This window comes from Lupinus angustifolius, chromosome LG07 (genome assembly GCF_001865875.1).
Source record: "Lupinus angustifolius cultivar Tanjil chromosome LG07, LupAngTanjil_v1.0, whole genome shotgun sequence".
Classification (NCBI taxonomy): domain Eukaryota; kingdom Viridiplantae; phylum Streptophyta; class Magnoliopsida; order Fabales; family Fabaceae; genus Lupinus; species Lupinus angustifolius.
This window is the reverse complement of record NC_032015.1, coordinates 7,515,591-7,530,766: the sequence shown is the minus strand read 5'-3', so window position 1 is coordinate 7,530,766 and position 15,176 is coordinate 7,515,591. Positions and strand designations below refer to the sequence as shown.

Below are 15,176 nucleotides of genomic sequence, written 5' to 3'. Positions count from 1 at the left end.
ATTATATTCAATCTCAACCATTCATTTTCTTCAATCCAACGGTCCAAATGGGTTAAGCTTAAAAGTTATTTAAGATTTTTTTTCCCTCTCATCATTTATTTCATTTGCTCATTTGGACCGTTGGATTTAAGAAAATGAATGACTGAGATTGAGTGTCATTAGTGTAACTTAAATTGGGTATAAACATATCCATTATATATATATATAGGAAGGAACTGTTTACACCTAATTTAAGTTACACTAGTTATATTCAATCTCAGCCATTCATTTCTTAAATCCAACAAACCAAATTAGTTAAACTTAAAAGTTATTTAAAATTTCTTTTTTTCTCTCTCACCATTTATTTCTCTTACCCATTTGGTCCATTGGATTTAAAAAAATGAAAGTATAATTAGTGTAGCTTAAATTGAGTGTAATCAGATATCTCCTCATATATATATATATATATATATGATTGTCAGATATTTATGGAACTGCAAACAAACTGTATCGTCCAAGTAATAAAATCCAGTAAAATACCGGGATATCGTCCTCAGGGAGCAGAGTGAATTTACACTAATTCCTACAAGAATGAACTGAGCAACTATTTACAAGAATTGGTTTGATAATTTGACATTGGTTTTGTAAAAAGATTAAATTGAAATAAAAGTTTAACTATGAATTTAAAAAAGTTGAGATCGAAATTCATCATTTTTTCCATTTGACATTCATAGATTCAATTCCAAGCCACTTGCGAAGTTACTGATTTTGATGCATATTTTCAATAAATCATTTACATCAATTCATTGAGTGTAAAATTCTTAGATAATTATTCAAATACCAGTTCCTTGGATAATTGACTCATTAACTAGCTTTAAAGTTAATGTAAAATCAATTCATACATCATTGTTCATTCCTGAAACAATGATACATGAAGGAAGATGATCTAGATCTAGTATGAAGTTTAACCTCCCAGTTAAACTTGAACCCAAGAACAAGAATTCAGTAGCTAATGAAATTCAAGTAATAAAAACGGGATAAACTTCCCAAAATCACATAACAATTACATTAGAATTGAATCCACGAGTATAAGGTAAGAAGATTACATTTCAAATCCCAACAATGAAGATCTAGTCACTCATCCTCACTATTATAGTGCACGACTCATGAAAGTATACAAGAAAAATGGATTTAGAGTTGTTCCCACGACTTTTATCGTCTTTCCTAGTGTCATTCTCTCAAATTTCGTGCCAAAAGCTTTGGAAAAGTGATTACATCACTCACTCTGACTTCCGAAACTGCCCATATTAGTTCAAACTTCCAAACCCTCGCCCAAGCTAGAGATTCTCGCTTGGGCAAGAAAATAAGAGACTTCCAGGCCTGAGCACCTCGCTTAGGCGAGGACCCTTCGCTTAGGTGAGGATCAGGCAGAGCAACCAGGTCTTTTTAGCTCCATCTGTCGCTTGAGCGACAGTCCCTCGCTTGGGCAAGGGACAAAATTGATTTCTGGTGATTTTCCTCCTATTTGTGGCTTGGGCGACACTATCCTCGCTTGGGCGAGGCTTGCAGTGTTCAAAAGCCTCAATCTTCTCATTTTTCTCCCTTTTTCCCTTATTTCTTAACTTGAAACAACATAAACACATATAAATTCTTACACATAACAAGATTGACTAAGTTATCAGGAATCGTACGTAATTCCTGTTATAAATACGTATTAAGTGCCTCAAATTCATATACATTTCATTAACAATTTGACACTTAACAATAATAACATGACTTTTTATTATTATATTGTAAATTCATAATATATATATATATGTTATCTTGTTGTTCAATAAATGTGATGTTATATTGATTAAATCGTTCTTGTTAAAATAATTATCATAATGCCGAAGTAGTAACTTTATTTTTTTATGTTTGTTTGAGTAAAATAACTTGTGTTTAATTCATTTGTGTTTAATTATGTTTAATAATTTCTTCTCATTTTGATAGCCTAAAATAACATAAATCATTTTCAAAATTGATTTTTAATATTTTCTGATTTTCTAATGACACAAAGGTTGTCAGAAGCAACAGAACCAACGTGTATCCATGTGAGGCAAGTCTGGATATACTACACTACTGAGAGATTCATTGCTACTGGTAAACAAAATACAAAGTAGAATTTAAAAAAAATTCTCATAACATTTTGCATGTTTATCCTTACTGCAACTGACAAAATTGTATATAGAAAAATTATACAAAATTTAGAATAATTTTGTATAAATATATTAATGATTAATGTGAGTTGAAAATTATCTTGGTTGAATGTAAATCATATTTATAGAAAATTTCTACAATAGCAACATTATGCCATAACAATAGCGGAAAAAATTTAATCATTTGTACTTATTTTTGGAAATGGTATAAATAAAATAAAAATTATAATTTTTAATATTTGAATATCTTTTATAAATAATTTATGGAAGACAATAAATATATTATCTGTATAATATAAAATTATAAATACGTTAAGACTTTCTGAAAACACTTGCCCCACTTTGGACCTCTAGGATTCGTTCATAGAATATAGATCATCTTCATTAATAGAGAAGTAAGTACTTCAAAAATTAAAGAAAATCAAACCTATAATAATAACATATTTAACATTTTAAATATAATGAAATAATATCGTTGCTTTTGAAAGCAAAAGAAATTTGAAGGACTTACCTATATAAGAGGATCCCTATTCCCTTCCATGGTGAGCAAAACAAATATAGCTAACAATTCATGAATATTATTAACAATAACTATAATCTAAAAATACAATTCATATAAAACAAATTTTTAATGCTTCCTTTTCCATAAACAAAATAAAAAATGAGAAAAGATTTATCACAATGCATCATGATGACATCATATTTAATCATAATTAACTTTTAAACATACATAATATAATAAATAGTAAATGATGTACTCATTATACATAATTCTTTATACTATTACATTTGTACAAATTTTATAAAATAAACTTATAAAATCTTGATAATGTTTCTCTTATCCTTATTATACGATATCTTAATGTTTTGTTGATTATTTCCATGTATCATTTATTTCTATTTTACATTTGATTCTATTAAAAACTTTGAGTATATTTATTTTTTGTCACTAAAACTAATGATGCCAATGTGGCAGGCTGACAGAGAGATAATATTTTTCTATTCCCATGATGATATTATTTGCGGGTACTAATTTAAATAGTGATTATATGTAGATACCCAAAGATTTTTAAGTTTATATATATATATTTATATATTTTGTAATAATTAATATATATAAAATAATCATTACTCGAATAATAAAATTTATGTATATATTAAATTTATCGTTATATTGTAATCGCTAAAATTCATTACAAAATAATATAAAATAGGTAATATATTATTATAAATAATAAAAATTATAATATAATATTTAATTAAAAAATAATTTATAAATGTGTGGATTCGCAGAGCCTATATCATGATATTTGTTCACACTCATAAGTTATTTTTGCAGATATTTATTATAGGTATTTTTATGGTGCTGATGTGACCAACATTTTTATGATTCTCGATAATATATTAAATAAATATAATACTAGAATTTTATAATATTTTTTATAAAAAAATCAAAATCATTAAATTTTCTATTCATATATGGAATATAATTGAAATCTCCATCCTAAGATCTTTCTAGGAGCACATGGTTCTAGTCAACACTTACCTTTTTATATTACTATATTTCTATATTCATTCATGGACAATTGATGACTGAGGAAAATGAGAGGAAATGAGATGGTTAGGCCTTGCTTCACTACACATCATCAAAACAAATGTCTTTTATATACAAACAAAACCAAGCTACCAACTCATCAATATTATTACCCATTCTTTTCCATTATCTCTTCCCTCTCTAAAAGCTATCAAAATCTTCAAACTCTACACCATTTTCCACCATGGCTACAAATTCAATTTCTACAGATGATGAAGTAGCCTATGATTTCGCCCCTTTCATAAAGGTATACAAAAACGGCCGTGTAGAAAGGCTTATAGGAGAAGAGTTTATTCCTCCATCACTTGATCCAACAACCAATGTTGAATCCAAAGATGTCGTTATATCCAATGAAGAAGCCATATCTGTGAGGCTTTTTATCCCTAAAACCATTCTTGATGATTCTTCAAACCAAAACCAAAAGCTTCCTCTTTTTGTTTACTTCCATGGGGGTGCTTTTTGTATAGAAACACCCTTTTCACCAAACTACCACAACTACCTTAACAAGGTTGTTTCAAAGGCTAATGCTATTGGTGTATCTGTTCATTATAGAAGAGCCCCAGAGCACCCTCTTCCTTTTGCTTATGATGATTCATGGCTTGCTCTGAAATGGGTTGCTTCCCATCTTGGTGGAAATGGCCCTGATGGGTGGCTGAATCAGCATGCAGATTTTGAAAATGTGTTTTTTTCTGGGGACAGTGCTGGTGCAAATCTGGCACATCATATGGGTATTCGTGTCGGATTAGAAGGGTTACCTGGTGTGAAGCTTGAAGGGATTGTGTTGATCCATCCTTATTTTTGGGGAGTGGATCGAATTGGGTCAGAATCAAGTCAAGAATTCGCACCCAAGGTGGATCAGTTATGGCGTATTGCAAGCCCATCAACAAGTGGTTCTGATGACCCGCTTATTAACCCGGATAAGGATCCAAATTTGGTGAACTTGGGTACTAAGAGGTTGCTTGTGTTTGTTGCTGAAAAGGATCTTTTGAAAGATAGGGGTTATTACTATAAGGAGTCGCTTGAAAAGAGGGAGTGGAATGGAATTGTGAATGTGATTGAAACTAAGGGAGAGGACCATGTGTTTCATTTGTTCAAGCCAACCTCTGAGGAAGCTTTGACTTTGCTCAATGATGTTGTGACCTTTATTAAACATGATTAAAAGGGTCTTTGCATTGTGACCACTGCATTCATCTATTGACTCCTAATAGATGAGAGTGCAATGGATTTTATACTTAGTCTTTGTCGCGTCCTATATATCTCTTGAGGGAAAGTAATAAAAATTTTATGGTGTAGTATTTATATATCATACAATTAATCGTTTCACGGAGCTTGCATATTGAGTATGTATGGATCGCACATGTTATATTCCAACGAATAATAAAAAAAAATTATGTTTTTTAATTAGTTTGCACTTTTTGCTTAAATTGGTATAGAATAGAACATAAAATCTTGGAACAGATACTGTCTTCGCATATACACATATCAAGAACGAACCATGAACCAGGGTAGTATTTGGACCGTGTTCTTCTCTGACTATTTGAATCTAAGTAGCATTGAATGGGTAAAGGCATAGATAGTAATCATTTAGAGATATTTATGCTACGAGTCAAAATATGTCAGTTAAAATCAACTATTTTTTCATTTTTGCCTAAAAAATATAACATTCACATATGTATACCACCGCATAATAAAAAAGCATACCAATAGGTGAAATTTCTACTTTTCGAGTTTGTCCGTTTTGGAATAATAGGATGTTACCTTTATCTATACTAATGTATAAAACTAATCACATCTTGGTAGTTTTATATTTTAAAAGATAATTAATTTTGTTTTTAAAGGATAGGAGGTTACACATAAAAAAAACATGCAGATAAAACTTTAGTTACAGATATTAGTAATTGTTTTAGAAAACTGAAAGGCATTTGAAGTGAAAGTTACATGAAAATAGTTATATTTGATAACTGAAATATAAGCAACAGATTAAGATGGAAGCAATTAACTATAGATACTAATCCTAATATTCTATAATTATGATGCATAAGACTCAACAATCACTCCATCATCAACCAACAAGGTGTTCGGATAATGATGTAAAGTCTCACTAGATTCTCATGAAACCAAAAGGTTAATGGTTAAATTTCTAGAAGCGACAATTGTTGGAAGAATATCTACACAAAAAAGATTAGTTTCTTACCAACCAAAGGATGTGAAATACCATTGGTAATACCAAAAAACACTCATCATCTCTCACAAATCCCTTTTCTTACTCTCTCATCAACTCATCAACTCATCAATCCTCTTTATCTATCAAACACCAACATATTATATCACAAAATAATAATTCTTGGATTTAGAGGTATAGATGAAACTCATCAGCAAGCTCCACTCAAGACTATTCATGCATTAACATTCCCATCATAAATTTTGAAACTTTTCCTAAAATTTAATTTGATTAATTGAAATCATTCTCACAATTTTTTAATTATTGTTTATTTGATATGACTTGCAAGAAACACAAATGAAAACTTTATATATCAACTTTTAAGTGGTTGTTTTGAAATGCGACCTATCAAGCCCTGTTGAACATGTCACATATAAGTTTAAATACCATTTGCAGTATTATATTCCTCCAAGAGTCAACCTCTATCATTCAAATCTATGACCTTAGATATTATAATCATAAATTTTATTAAGTCGCTACCACTAAGCTACATGAATCACATATTAAAGTTGGGCTATTCCGGTTAGTCATATGAAAGATTATAGACAAATTATATAGCAACTTTTAGGAATAAGATGGGTTGACATATCACATTATTTGAGTGCATTTTAGATGGAAATTAAAAAATGAGCAATTGATATTGAGTATATTCAATTACAAGCAAAAAGTTGATATTGACATATCACATTATTTGAGTGCATTCATACGTGTTGTTCCATATTGTTTATATCAAAGTCAAATTAATATAATGCAAAAGTATAAAATAAAAAATAAATTAGATTGAACAATTTGAAATGGTAAAATTGAATGATATATAGAAGAATATTGGAGGAAGGAAAATTTACCTATGAAAAATAAATATATTATGAGGAAGGTAGACAAAATGTTAACTTGAGATAAAAAGTAAAATGTGTTACAAAGGGAGAAAAAATGTTAGAAAAAGTTTTATATGCGAGTTCTTCATTTTGTAAGAAATTTACACGTGAACCATTAAACATGAAGAAATTGTAAGGAAGATAGACAAAATATTAGCTTTTGATAATAAATAAAATGAGTTCTTGAAAGAGGAAAAAAATGTTACAAAAGTTTTATCTGTGGGTTTTTTAGTTTGTGAAAAATTAACCATAAAAAAATTATAATGGAGGTAGATAAAATATTAATTTGTGAGAAAAGTACAATGAGTGATCGAATAAAAATAAAATTGTTAGAAAAATATTCCTATCAATTCTTCAGTTTGTAAAAAAATATTAGAATTGTCTTAAATATGTTTTTCTAGACAAAATTAGGTGTTTATATTAAACAATTCATAAATCAAAAATTACATTGCACTTTTTACAAATATAACCTTTTTGCTCCATGGTGACACCTTAGTTGGTTGAGCCAAAAGATAAAATGTGAGCACATTAATTTAAATTTCACTAGCTACACGAGTTTCTTTTTCCTCTTCTTTGTCAAAAAGTTTGCAACAAATATACCTGACCATCCTGGGGAATTTTTTTTTGGTAAAAGAAAAAGTACAAGAAGTGTTAGAATTAATTCAGTTTCTTATAGTGTTAGTTTTTGATTTAGTTAGGAACTTCTAAAGATAGTAAGTTCAGTTAGTTGGAGTTAGTTGGTAGTTGTTGAAATGTTACTATAAATAGCCTTTGTAATTCACTTGATTACATAATGAATATACATATACATTTCAATCAATTTCTTCTGTTTTTTCTTCTTCTGATTCCTTCTTCTTCTTCCTCTGTTTCTTTCCGCACAAAACACAACTCATCTTGTTCTTGGTTAGTTGCATAAGGTGTAGTTTTATGCTTAAAGATTCAACAGTGGTATCTAGAGCCTTCTGTTCGAGACTGGAAGCTGTGGAAGGAAGAATTGGAGACACAAGAACAATGGCCATGAACAATGGTTTCACTATGTCATTACCAGTTTTGGTTGGGAAGAATTATGATAGATGGCAAGTTTAGATGAAAGTGCTCTTTGGTTATCAAGAAGTTCTTGAAGTAGTGTAGAATGGTGTTCAAACAGTTGAAGATGATGCATTTGAGGTTCAACAATATACATTTAGAGAAGGCAAGAGAAAAGATTGCAAGGCAATCTTCAGGATTCATCAATGTGTAGATGAATCAAACTTTGAGAAGATTTCAAGTGCTAGAACAGCCAAAAAAGCTTGGGAAAACCTGGAAAAATGCTATGCAGGGGCAGAAAAAGTGAAGAAGGTTAAATTGCAAACTCTAAGAAGGGAATATGAGCTACTGCAGATGAAAGATAGTGAAACAATTTCATATTATTTCACAAAACTCAGATCTCTCACAAACCAAATGAAAAGCTGTGGTGAGGAAATGAGAGAACAACTAGTAGTGGAGAAGGTTTTGAGAACCTTGGTACCCAAATTTGATCACGTGGTTGTGGCTATGGAAGAATCAAAAGATCTTGAACAATTCAAGATTGATGAGTTGCAGAGCTCCTTGGAAGCACACGAGCAGAGAATCAAGGAGAGGAGTCAAGATAGAGGTGAACACCAACCTCAAGCTCTGCAAGCATACTCCTTCAAAAGACACTCTAGCCAAGGAAACTTTAGCAAGAAAAGCAAGGGTAGAATGAAAGCTGATAAAGGAAGAAGCAGAGATAGATGTAGACATGATTCATGCTCCAACTTCTCTCAAGAACAAGCAAACAGAAAGCCTAAGAAGATGTTTGATAAAAGCAAGATCCAATGCTACAATTGCAAGAATCTTGGGCATTTTGCCTCTGAATGTAGATTCAAAAATGAGAATGTTGGAACAACAGAAGCAAGATTGGCTCATGAAGATGAGTCGGATGAAGAACAAGTTCTTCTCATGGTCACGACTGAAAAGGATCAAGCCAATGGTGATTGTTGGTACCTTGACACAGGTTGCTCAAATCATCTGACAGGCCACAGAGAATGGTTTGCAAATCTTGATGAATAAGCTAAGAGTAGAGTCAAATTTGCAGATCATAGCTTTATTGAGTCTGAAGGGATTGGAGACATTTCAATTCAAAGGAAGGATGGAAGATACTCAAGCATTCATAATGTGCTTTATGTGCCCAAGATGAAGAGCAATCTCTCGAGCATGGGGCAACTGCTTGAAAGAGGATACACTATGTTAATGATGAACAAAACTCTTAAGGTATTTGATGTTGGAAAGAACTTAATTCTAAAGGTCCCTCTATCAAGTAACAGGACATTCAAAATTGGGATTCAAGTGGGAAATCATAGCTGTCTTATGTCTAAAGTCTCTCAAGATAGTTGGATATGGCACAAGAGGTATGCACACCTGAATTTTAAGAGCCTTGAATCATTGAGTAGAGCTGAGATTGTGAATGGCTTACCATCAATTAACATCCCTGGTGGCTTGTGTGAAGAGTGCTTAGCAAGCAAACAAACCAGAACATCATTTACCTCTCACACTCCATCCAAGACTAGAAGAACACTTGAGTTGGTCTACTCAGATGTTTGTGGTCCATTTGAAGAAAACTCATTGGGAGCCAACATATTTTTTGTAAGCTTCATTGATGATTTCACAAGAAAAGTCAGGGTGTATCTGATTAAAAGGAAGAATGATGTGTTCACCACCTTCACAAACTTCAAAACTCAGGTTGAAAGGCAAAGTGGACAGAAAATAAAGACTCTAAGAACTGATGGGGGTGGGGAATACAACTCAAAGAAATGGACATAATTTTGCATTAAGGAAGGAATGATTCATGAAGTGATAGCTCCAAACACTCCACAACATAATGGCACTGCAGAGAGATTAAATTTAACACTCCTCAACATAAGAAGAAGCATGATCAAAACAAAGAATCTACCTAAGAAATTCTAGGGTGAGGCTATCTCAACTGCAACCTATATACTAAACAGATCTCCTACTAAAAGGCTGAAGGAAATCACACCTGAAGAAGCTTGGTCGGGTTTGAAGCCAAATGTGAGTTACTTAAGGATCTTTGGCTCAATATGCTACAAGCATGTTCCTGATCAACTAAGGAAGAAGCTTGATGACATAAGTGTAAACATAATCCTACTTGGCTTTCACTCAACAGGGGTGATCGAGGTCGTACCCATACAAATAATATAACAATTAAAACTGCAGTACTCGGAAGTGACTCCTAGGTCGTTTCCCAAGGATTATCTTTCAAGCAAAGCTTCAAACACCTTATACTCACACACACAATGGGGTTTTTGTAGTTGGATAGTATGAACATAAATCAAATTCAGAAACAATAGTTAAACAATGTAATAAAACGGCTAAATCCCTTTGGTTCGTTTGTTCACAACTCAATCCTCGGTTTCAAAAGATTATTTTCGGATTCAACTATTAACTTCCGAATTTGTTGAGAATCAATTAACTATGCGATAATCAATTCAAAGTTCCAGAACCTAAACCTCAAACTAGGCGAAATCAGTATAAGCATGAAACGATTAACAAATTCACACGAACTAAGCATTCATGCACTAGAGAGAGTAAATCAACTAAGTGAAGATAAACTCAACCAACCAGTTTCTAAGCAATGGAATTAAGCAAACCATATTCATAAATAAGATAGAAGAAATCAACAATAAAGAAACCGAAAATGCATTAATAACAAAACCTCAAGAGTTGTGATACATTACCAAAGGAACTTAGTCCAGAAATTTAGCCTTCCATGGCAATGGAAGAGCAAACCGAAAATGAGAAAATGAAGAATGAGTGAAACCCTAGCAGAGCAAAAAGAGGGAAAACATAAATGTGTCTTTTTCAAAGTGAAGCAAAGTAAAAGTGTTTTAAAATGAGGCAAAGTGAAGTATGTGTGTTTGGAGTGGGGAATCCGAATTTAACCCCTCCAACACACATAAACCGAATTGGGCCTAAACAATGGGCCCAAAGCTAAATTACATTAAAACAACTCCTAAATTGAAAATACAATCTCCACTTCAATACATATCCTCGATTTCCATAATTCCCAAAATGTCATTGGTGCCAAATGTGATATGAAAACGATAATAGATTTAATCAGGCCAAATAATCCCAAATTAACTCATTTTAGGAATATTAGTCCAATAAAGTCTAAAACACTAAACCATGTGAAACAAAGTCAATGAGGCACCAAGAATCATCAATCATGGTAAATTAAGGTTATGAATAGTGTGTAATATATTGCTCATCAAATACCCCCACACTTAACCTTTTGCACTCCTGGGCAAAATCAAGAAATAAGGCTATGCTAACCAATATGCACCAAAGTGAGTCATGCAAGAAGATCACAAAAACTAGAAACCTAAGAAAATCACATATTTCACAATGAAATCTAGGAAACACAATGAAATGGGCAAATTCAAACACACAAGAGTAAAAGAATCAAATCAAGATGTCCATGAATATCATCCAATGAATTCAAGTATGCCATGAAACCAATCAAACCAAGAGGCGAGTCACAACAATGATAGAATCTCACAAGATATTCTATCTAAAGTGTTTACACTCATGTGTCGTAGGTTGCAAGTGTTTAAACTCAAAGCACTTCATGAAAACAAATACAACCATAGGCTTGACAAGCCTCTAACATCAACAACATAAGCACATGCACATAAAGATCAAAAGGACTTTTCAAGGTTTTAATGGGGCCAAGGACAAGGTAGGATACATATGGGATATGTAGGTAAAACCAAATGGAATATAGGAGCAATGAGGAATCAGTAAAAAGTAAGGAAAAATAAGACCAAATCTCTAATTCCAATCTTCTTTGCCTTACTCAACCTTTTATTCACTTTTGTTTTTCTTTTTGTTGTTTTTCTTTTTCTTTTTCATTTTTTTAGGAACACTTATGTACGCAATTGTATTAACCATCATTAAGACATAACCAAGAATCCACAAGATTTGAAGAACAATGCACCCTTTCTTACTTAATACCCATTCCCAAAACAATTCCAAAGCTCCAAAATTCCCTAAGGTTAGGACAATCATGGTTTTTCACTTATAAGCTTGTAATGAGCTAAATAACAATAAAAGTCTCAAAGGGGCTATCAAAGGATAAATTCGTTCAAGGTAGGCTTATATGGCTAAGTGGCTTATTCAAAAGAAATGCCTAGATCACTTCAATATGTGCATGTGAATATCAAGTATCAACAAGAAACAAGTCAAGTTCTAGAGTACAAGTAATCAAGAGTGCAATCACACATGAAATAATATTAGATGGCATACAACAATCCATCCACAATTAAGGCTCAAATTCTCACAAGGGACAAGTCTATCACAATTATTTCAACCTCTTAATTCTCAAAAGCAACTTCACATACAGAAATGCATGGATTCACACCACAAGATATCAAGACTTAAGTGAATGAAAGTATGGGAGAAAATACTCAAGCCTAAACAAAACCTAAAAGTCAAAGAAAAACATACATAAACAAAACCTACAACCTAAAATAGTTTTCCCTTACACTTAAACTACACATTGTCCCAATGTAGCACAATCAGAAAATCCAGACATACATATCAATCAATGGAATTGGACAAGTGCAATAAAAAGGTAGAGAAGAGAAAGAAAAACTCCCTGATTCATGGAGTGGGGAAAGTGGGTTCAACCAATGAGTCATCCTCCATAAGTTCATACACTAAGGAATGATTTGTGAGGAAAGGCTTGAGGCGATGCCCATTAACCTTGAAGCTCTTATCTGTGGAAAATGACCAGTATGCATGATGTTCTATCTCTACAGGAAAATGACATGCTTTACCAAAGACAACCCGATAAGGAGACATCCCTATGAGCGCCTTGTAAGCAGTCCTATGTGCCCAAAGAGCATCCTCAAGTATGTTGCTCTAATCATTTCTGTTAGGCTGCACCATCTTCTCCAAAATCCTTTTTATCTATCTGTTTGAAATCTCAGCTTGCCCATTACATTGGGGGTGATAAGGTGTGGAAACTCTATGAACAACCTCATATTTCTTGAGCATAGCTTGAATGGATCTATTGCAAAAATGGATGCCTTGGTCACTAACAATGGCTCTGGGTATACCAAACCTGCACAAAATGTGAGACCTAACAAAATCCATAACAACCCTAGCATCATTAGTCCTGGTGGCCTTAGCTTCCACCCATTTAGAAACATGATCAACAAAAATTAGAATATAGTAAAAGCCAAAAGAAACATGAAAAGGACCTATGAAATCAATACCCTAGACATCAAACACCTCACAAAACAACATAGGTTGTTGAGGCATCTCTTGTCTCCAAGAAAGGGTACCACCTACTCTCTGACACTACTCACAAGTGCTACAAAACCTCCATGCATCTTTGAAGATGGTGGGCCAATAAAATCCAGAGTCAAGCACCTTTCGTGCTGTCCTTTGGGTACCAAGATGGCCACCCACTACAGAAGAATGACAAAACTAAAGGATTGACTCAATCTCATGATCTAGAATGCATCTTCTAGTAACCTGGTCAGTACACAATCTCCACAAATAGGGATCATACCAAACATAATATTTAGCATCACTCTTAAGTTTATCATTTTGAGCTCTAGATGCAAGTGGAGGAAAAACAGATGCAACCAAATAATTTACAATATTGGCAAACCAAGGGGTAGGGAAAGAAACAGAAATATTCAGAAGTTGTTCATCAGGAAAATCATCTTTGATAGGCATCATATCAACAAATCCTTCAATCCTGCTCAAGTGGTCAGCCACCAAATTTTGTGCTCCACTCCTGTCACAAATCAAACTCTTGGAGCAAGAACATCCATCTAATCAATCTTGGTTTGGAATCAGCTTTCTTCAATATGAACTTCAAAGATGCATGGACAGTGAAAACAACAATTCTAGAACCAAGCAAGTAAGACCTGAACTTATCCAGAGCAAATACAATAGCTAAAAGCTCTTTTTCAGTTAAGGTGTAATTTTCTTGTGCAACATCTAAAGTCCTAGAAGCATAATAAATTACCCTAGGAAGTTTGTCCACTTTCTGAGCAAGGACAGCCCCCAATGCATAATTAGAAGCATCACAATAAATGGTAAGGGAAAATGAGATTTACCTGTTAAGCGCTCAAGCATCTGATCAATAAATGGTAAGGGAAAATGATCCTTTCTTGTTGTTTGGTTGAGCCTCCTATAATCAATGCAAACTCTCTAACTGCTCTGCACTCTCGTTGGAATCAACTCATCTCTCACATTTCTCACTACTATAATTCATGTCTTCTTTGGAACCACCTAAGCTGGGCTCACCCAATGACTATTAGAAATATGATATATAATCCCAACTTGTAAAAGCTGTGACCTCTTTCTTCACAACCTCAAGGATGACTGGATTGAGTCTCCTTTGTGGTTGTCTCACTGGTTGAGCTCCATCTTTCAAGAGTATCCTATGCATGCACATAGATGGGCTAATACTAGGAATATCAGCTAAGGTCCAACCAATTGCCTTCTTATGCTTCTTCAATACTTGCAACAACTTCTCCTCTTGATCAACATCAAGGGAGGTGGAAACAATAACAGGAAACTTCTCATCATCCTCCAAGTAAGCATACTTGAGGTTTTCAAGGAAAGGTTTAAGCTCAATACAGGTGCCTGCAAAACAGATGGAACCAAAGTAGCAGACATAGATTCTGGAGCTTGCACCTTGACAAGTAAATCAGATTGTTGTATGATGTCTGCAACAATTGAGTTAGTGCAATCTGATTCTACAATATATGAATCAACAAAAATATGCAGAAACTCATCAATACAAGAATTACACATTTCAGAATCAGTGCATGTATGACAAGTGTATGAGTCTATCAATGACATAGAATCAAAATCATTAAGGAAATCACAGATATGCTCATTAGTTAACTCATCAAGTAAATCAATATGAAACACAAAATGGTCCTCAAATGGATGCTTCATAGCATCAAAAATATTAAATCGGACCACAATATCACCAAACTCCATAGATAATGTTCCAGCATGGACATCTATCTTGGTTCGGGCTGTTCTCAAAAATGGCCTCCCCAAAATGATAGGAACTATGTTACGGGAGGATCTCTCTTCCATATCAAGAATATAAAAATCAGTCAGAAAAATAAGTTCACCAACCCGAACCAAGATATTCTCTATCAAACCAGTAGGATAGGCAATACCCATGTTTGCTAATTGAATCACTACCCCAGTGGGTTGCATAGGTCCAAGTGAAAGAGACATGAAAACAGACATAGGCA

At 33.1% G+C, this 15,176-nt stretch overlaps 2 protein-coding genes across 2 annotated transcripts in view; both read left to right on the top strand.

Annotated features, from left to right (window-relative positions):
• Nucleotides 3,779–15,176, top strand: part of LOC109352114 (probable carboxylesterase 12) — a 39,213-nt gene continuing 27,815 nt past the window's right edge. Inside the window, exon 1 of the mRNA XM_019593930.1 lies at nucleotides 3,779–3,879. Coding sequence (XP_019449475.1) covers nucleotides 3,833–3,879 — 47 coding nt within the window. The 5' untranslated portion in view covers nucleotides 3,779–3,832. The remainder of the gene's footprint in view (nucleotides 3,880–15,176) is intronic.
• On the top strand, nucleotides 3,869–4,999 carry LOC109352116 (probable carboxylesterase 12). The gene has a single exon (XM_019593935.1). The coding sequence runs from the start codon at nucleotides 3,956–3,958 to the stop codon at nucleotides 4,928–4,930; it is 975 nt and encodes a 324-aa protein (XP_019449480.1). The 5' UTR covers nucleotides 3,869–3,955; the 3' UTR covers nucleotides 4,931–4,999.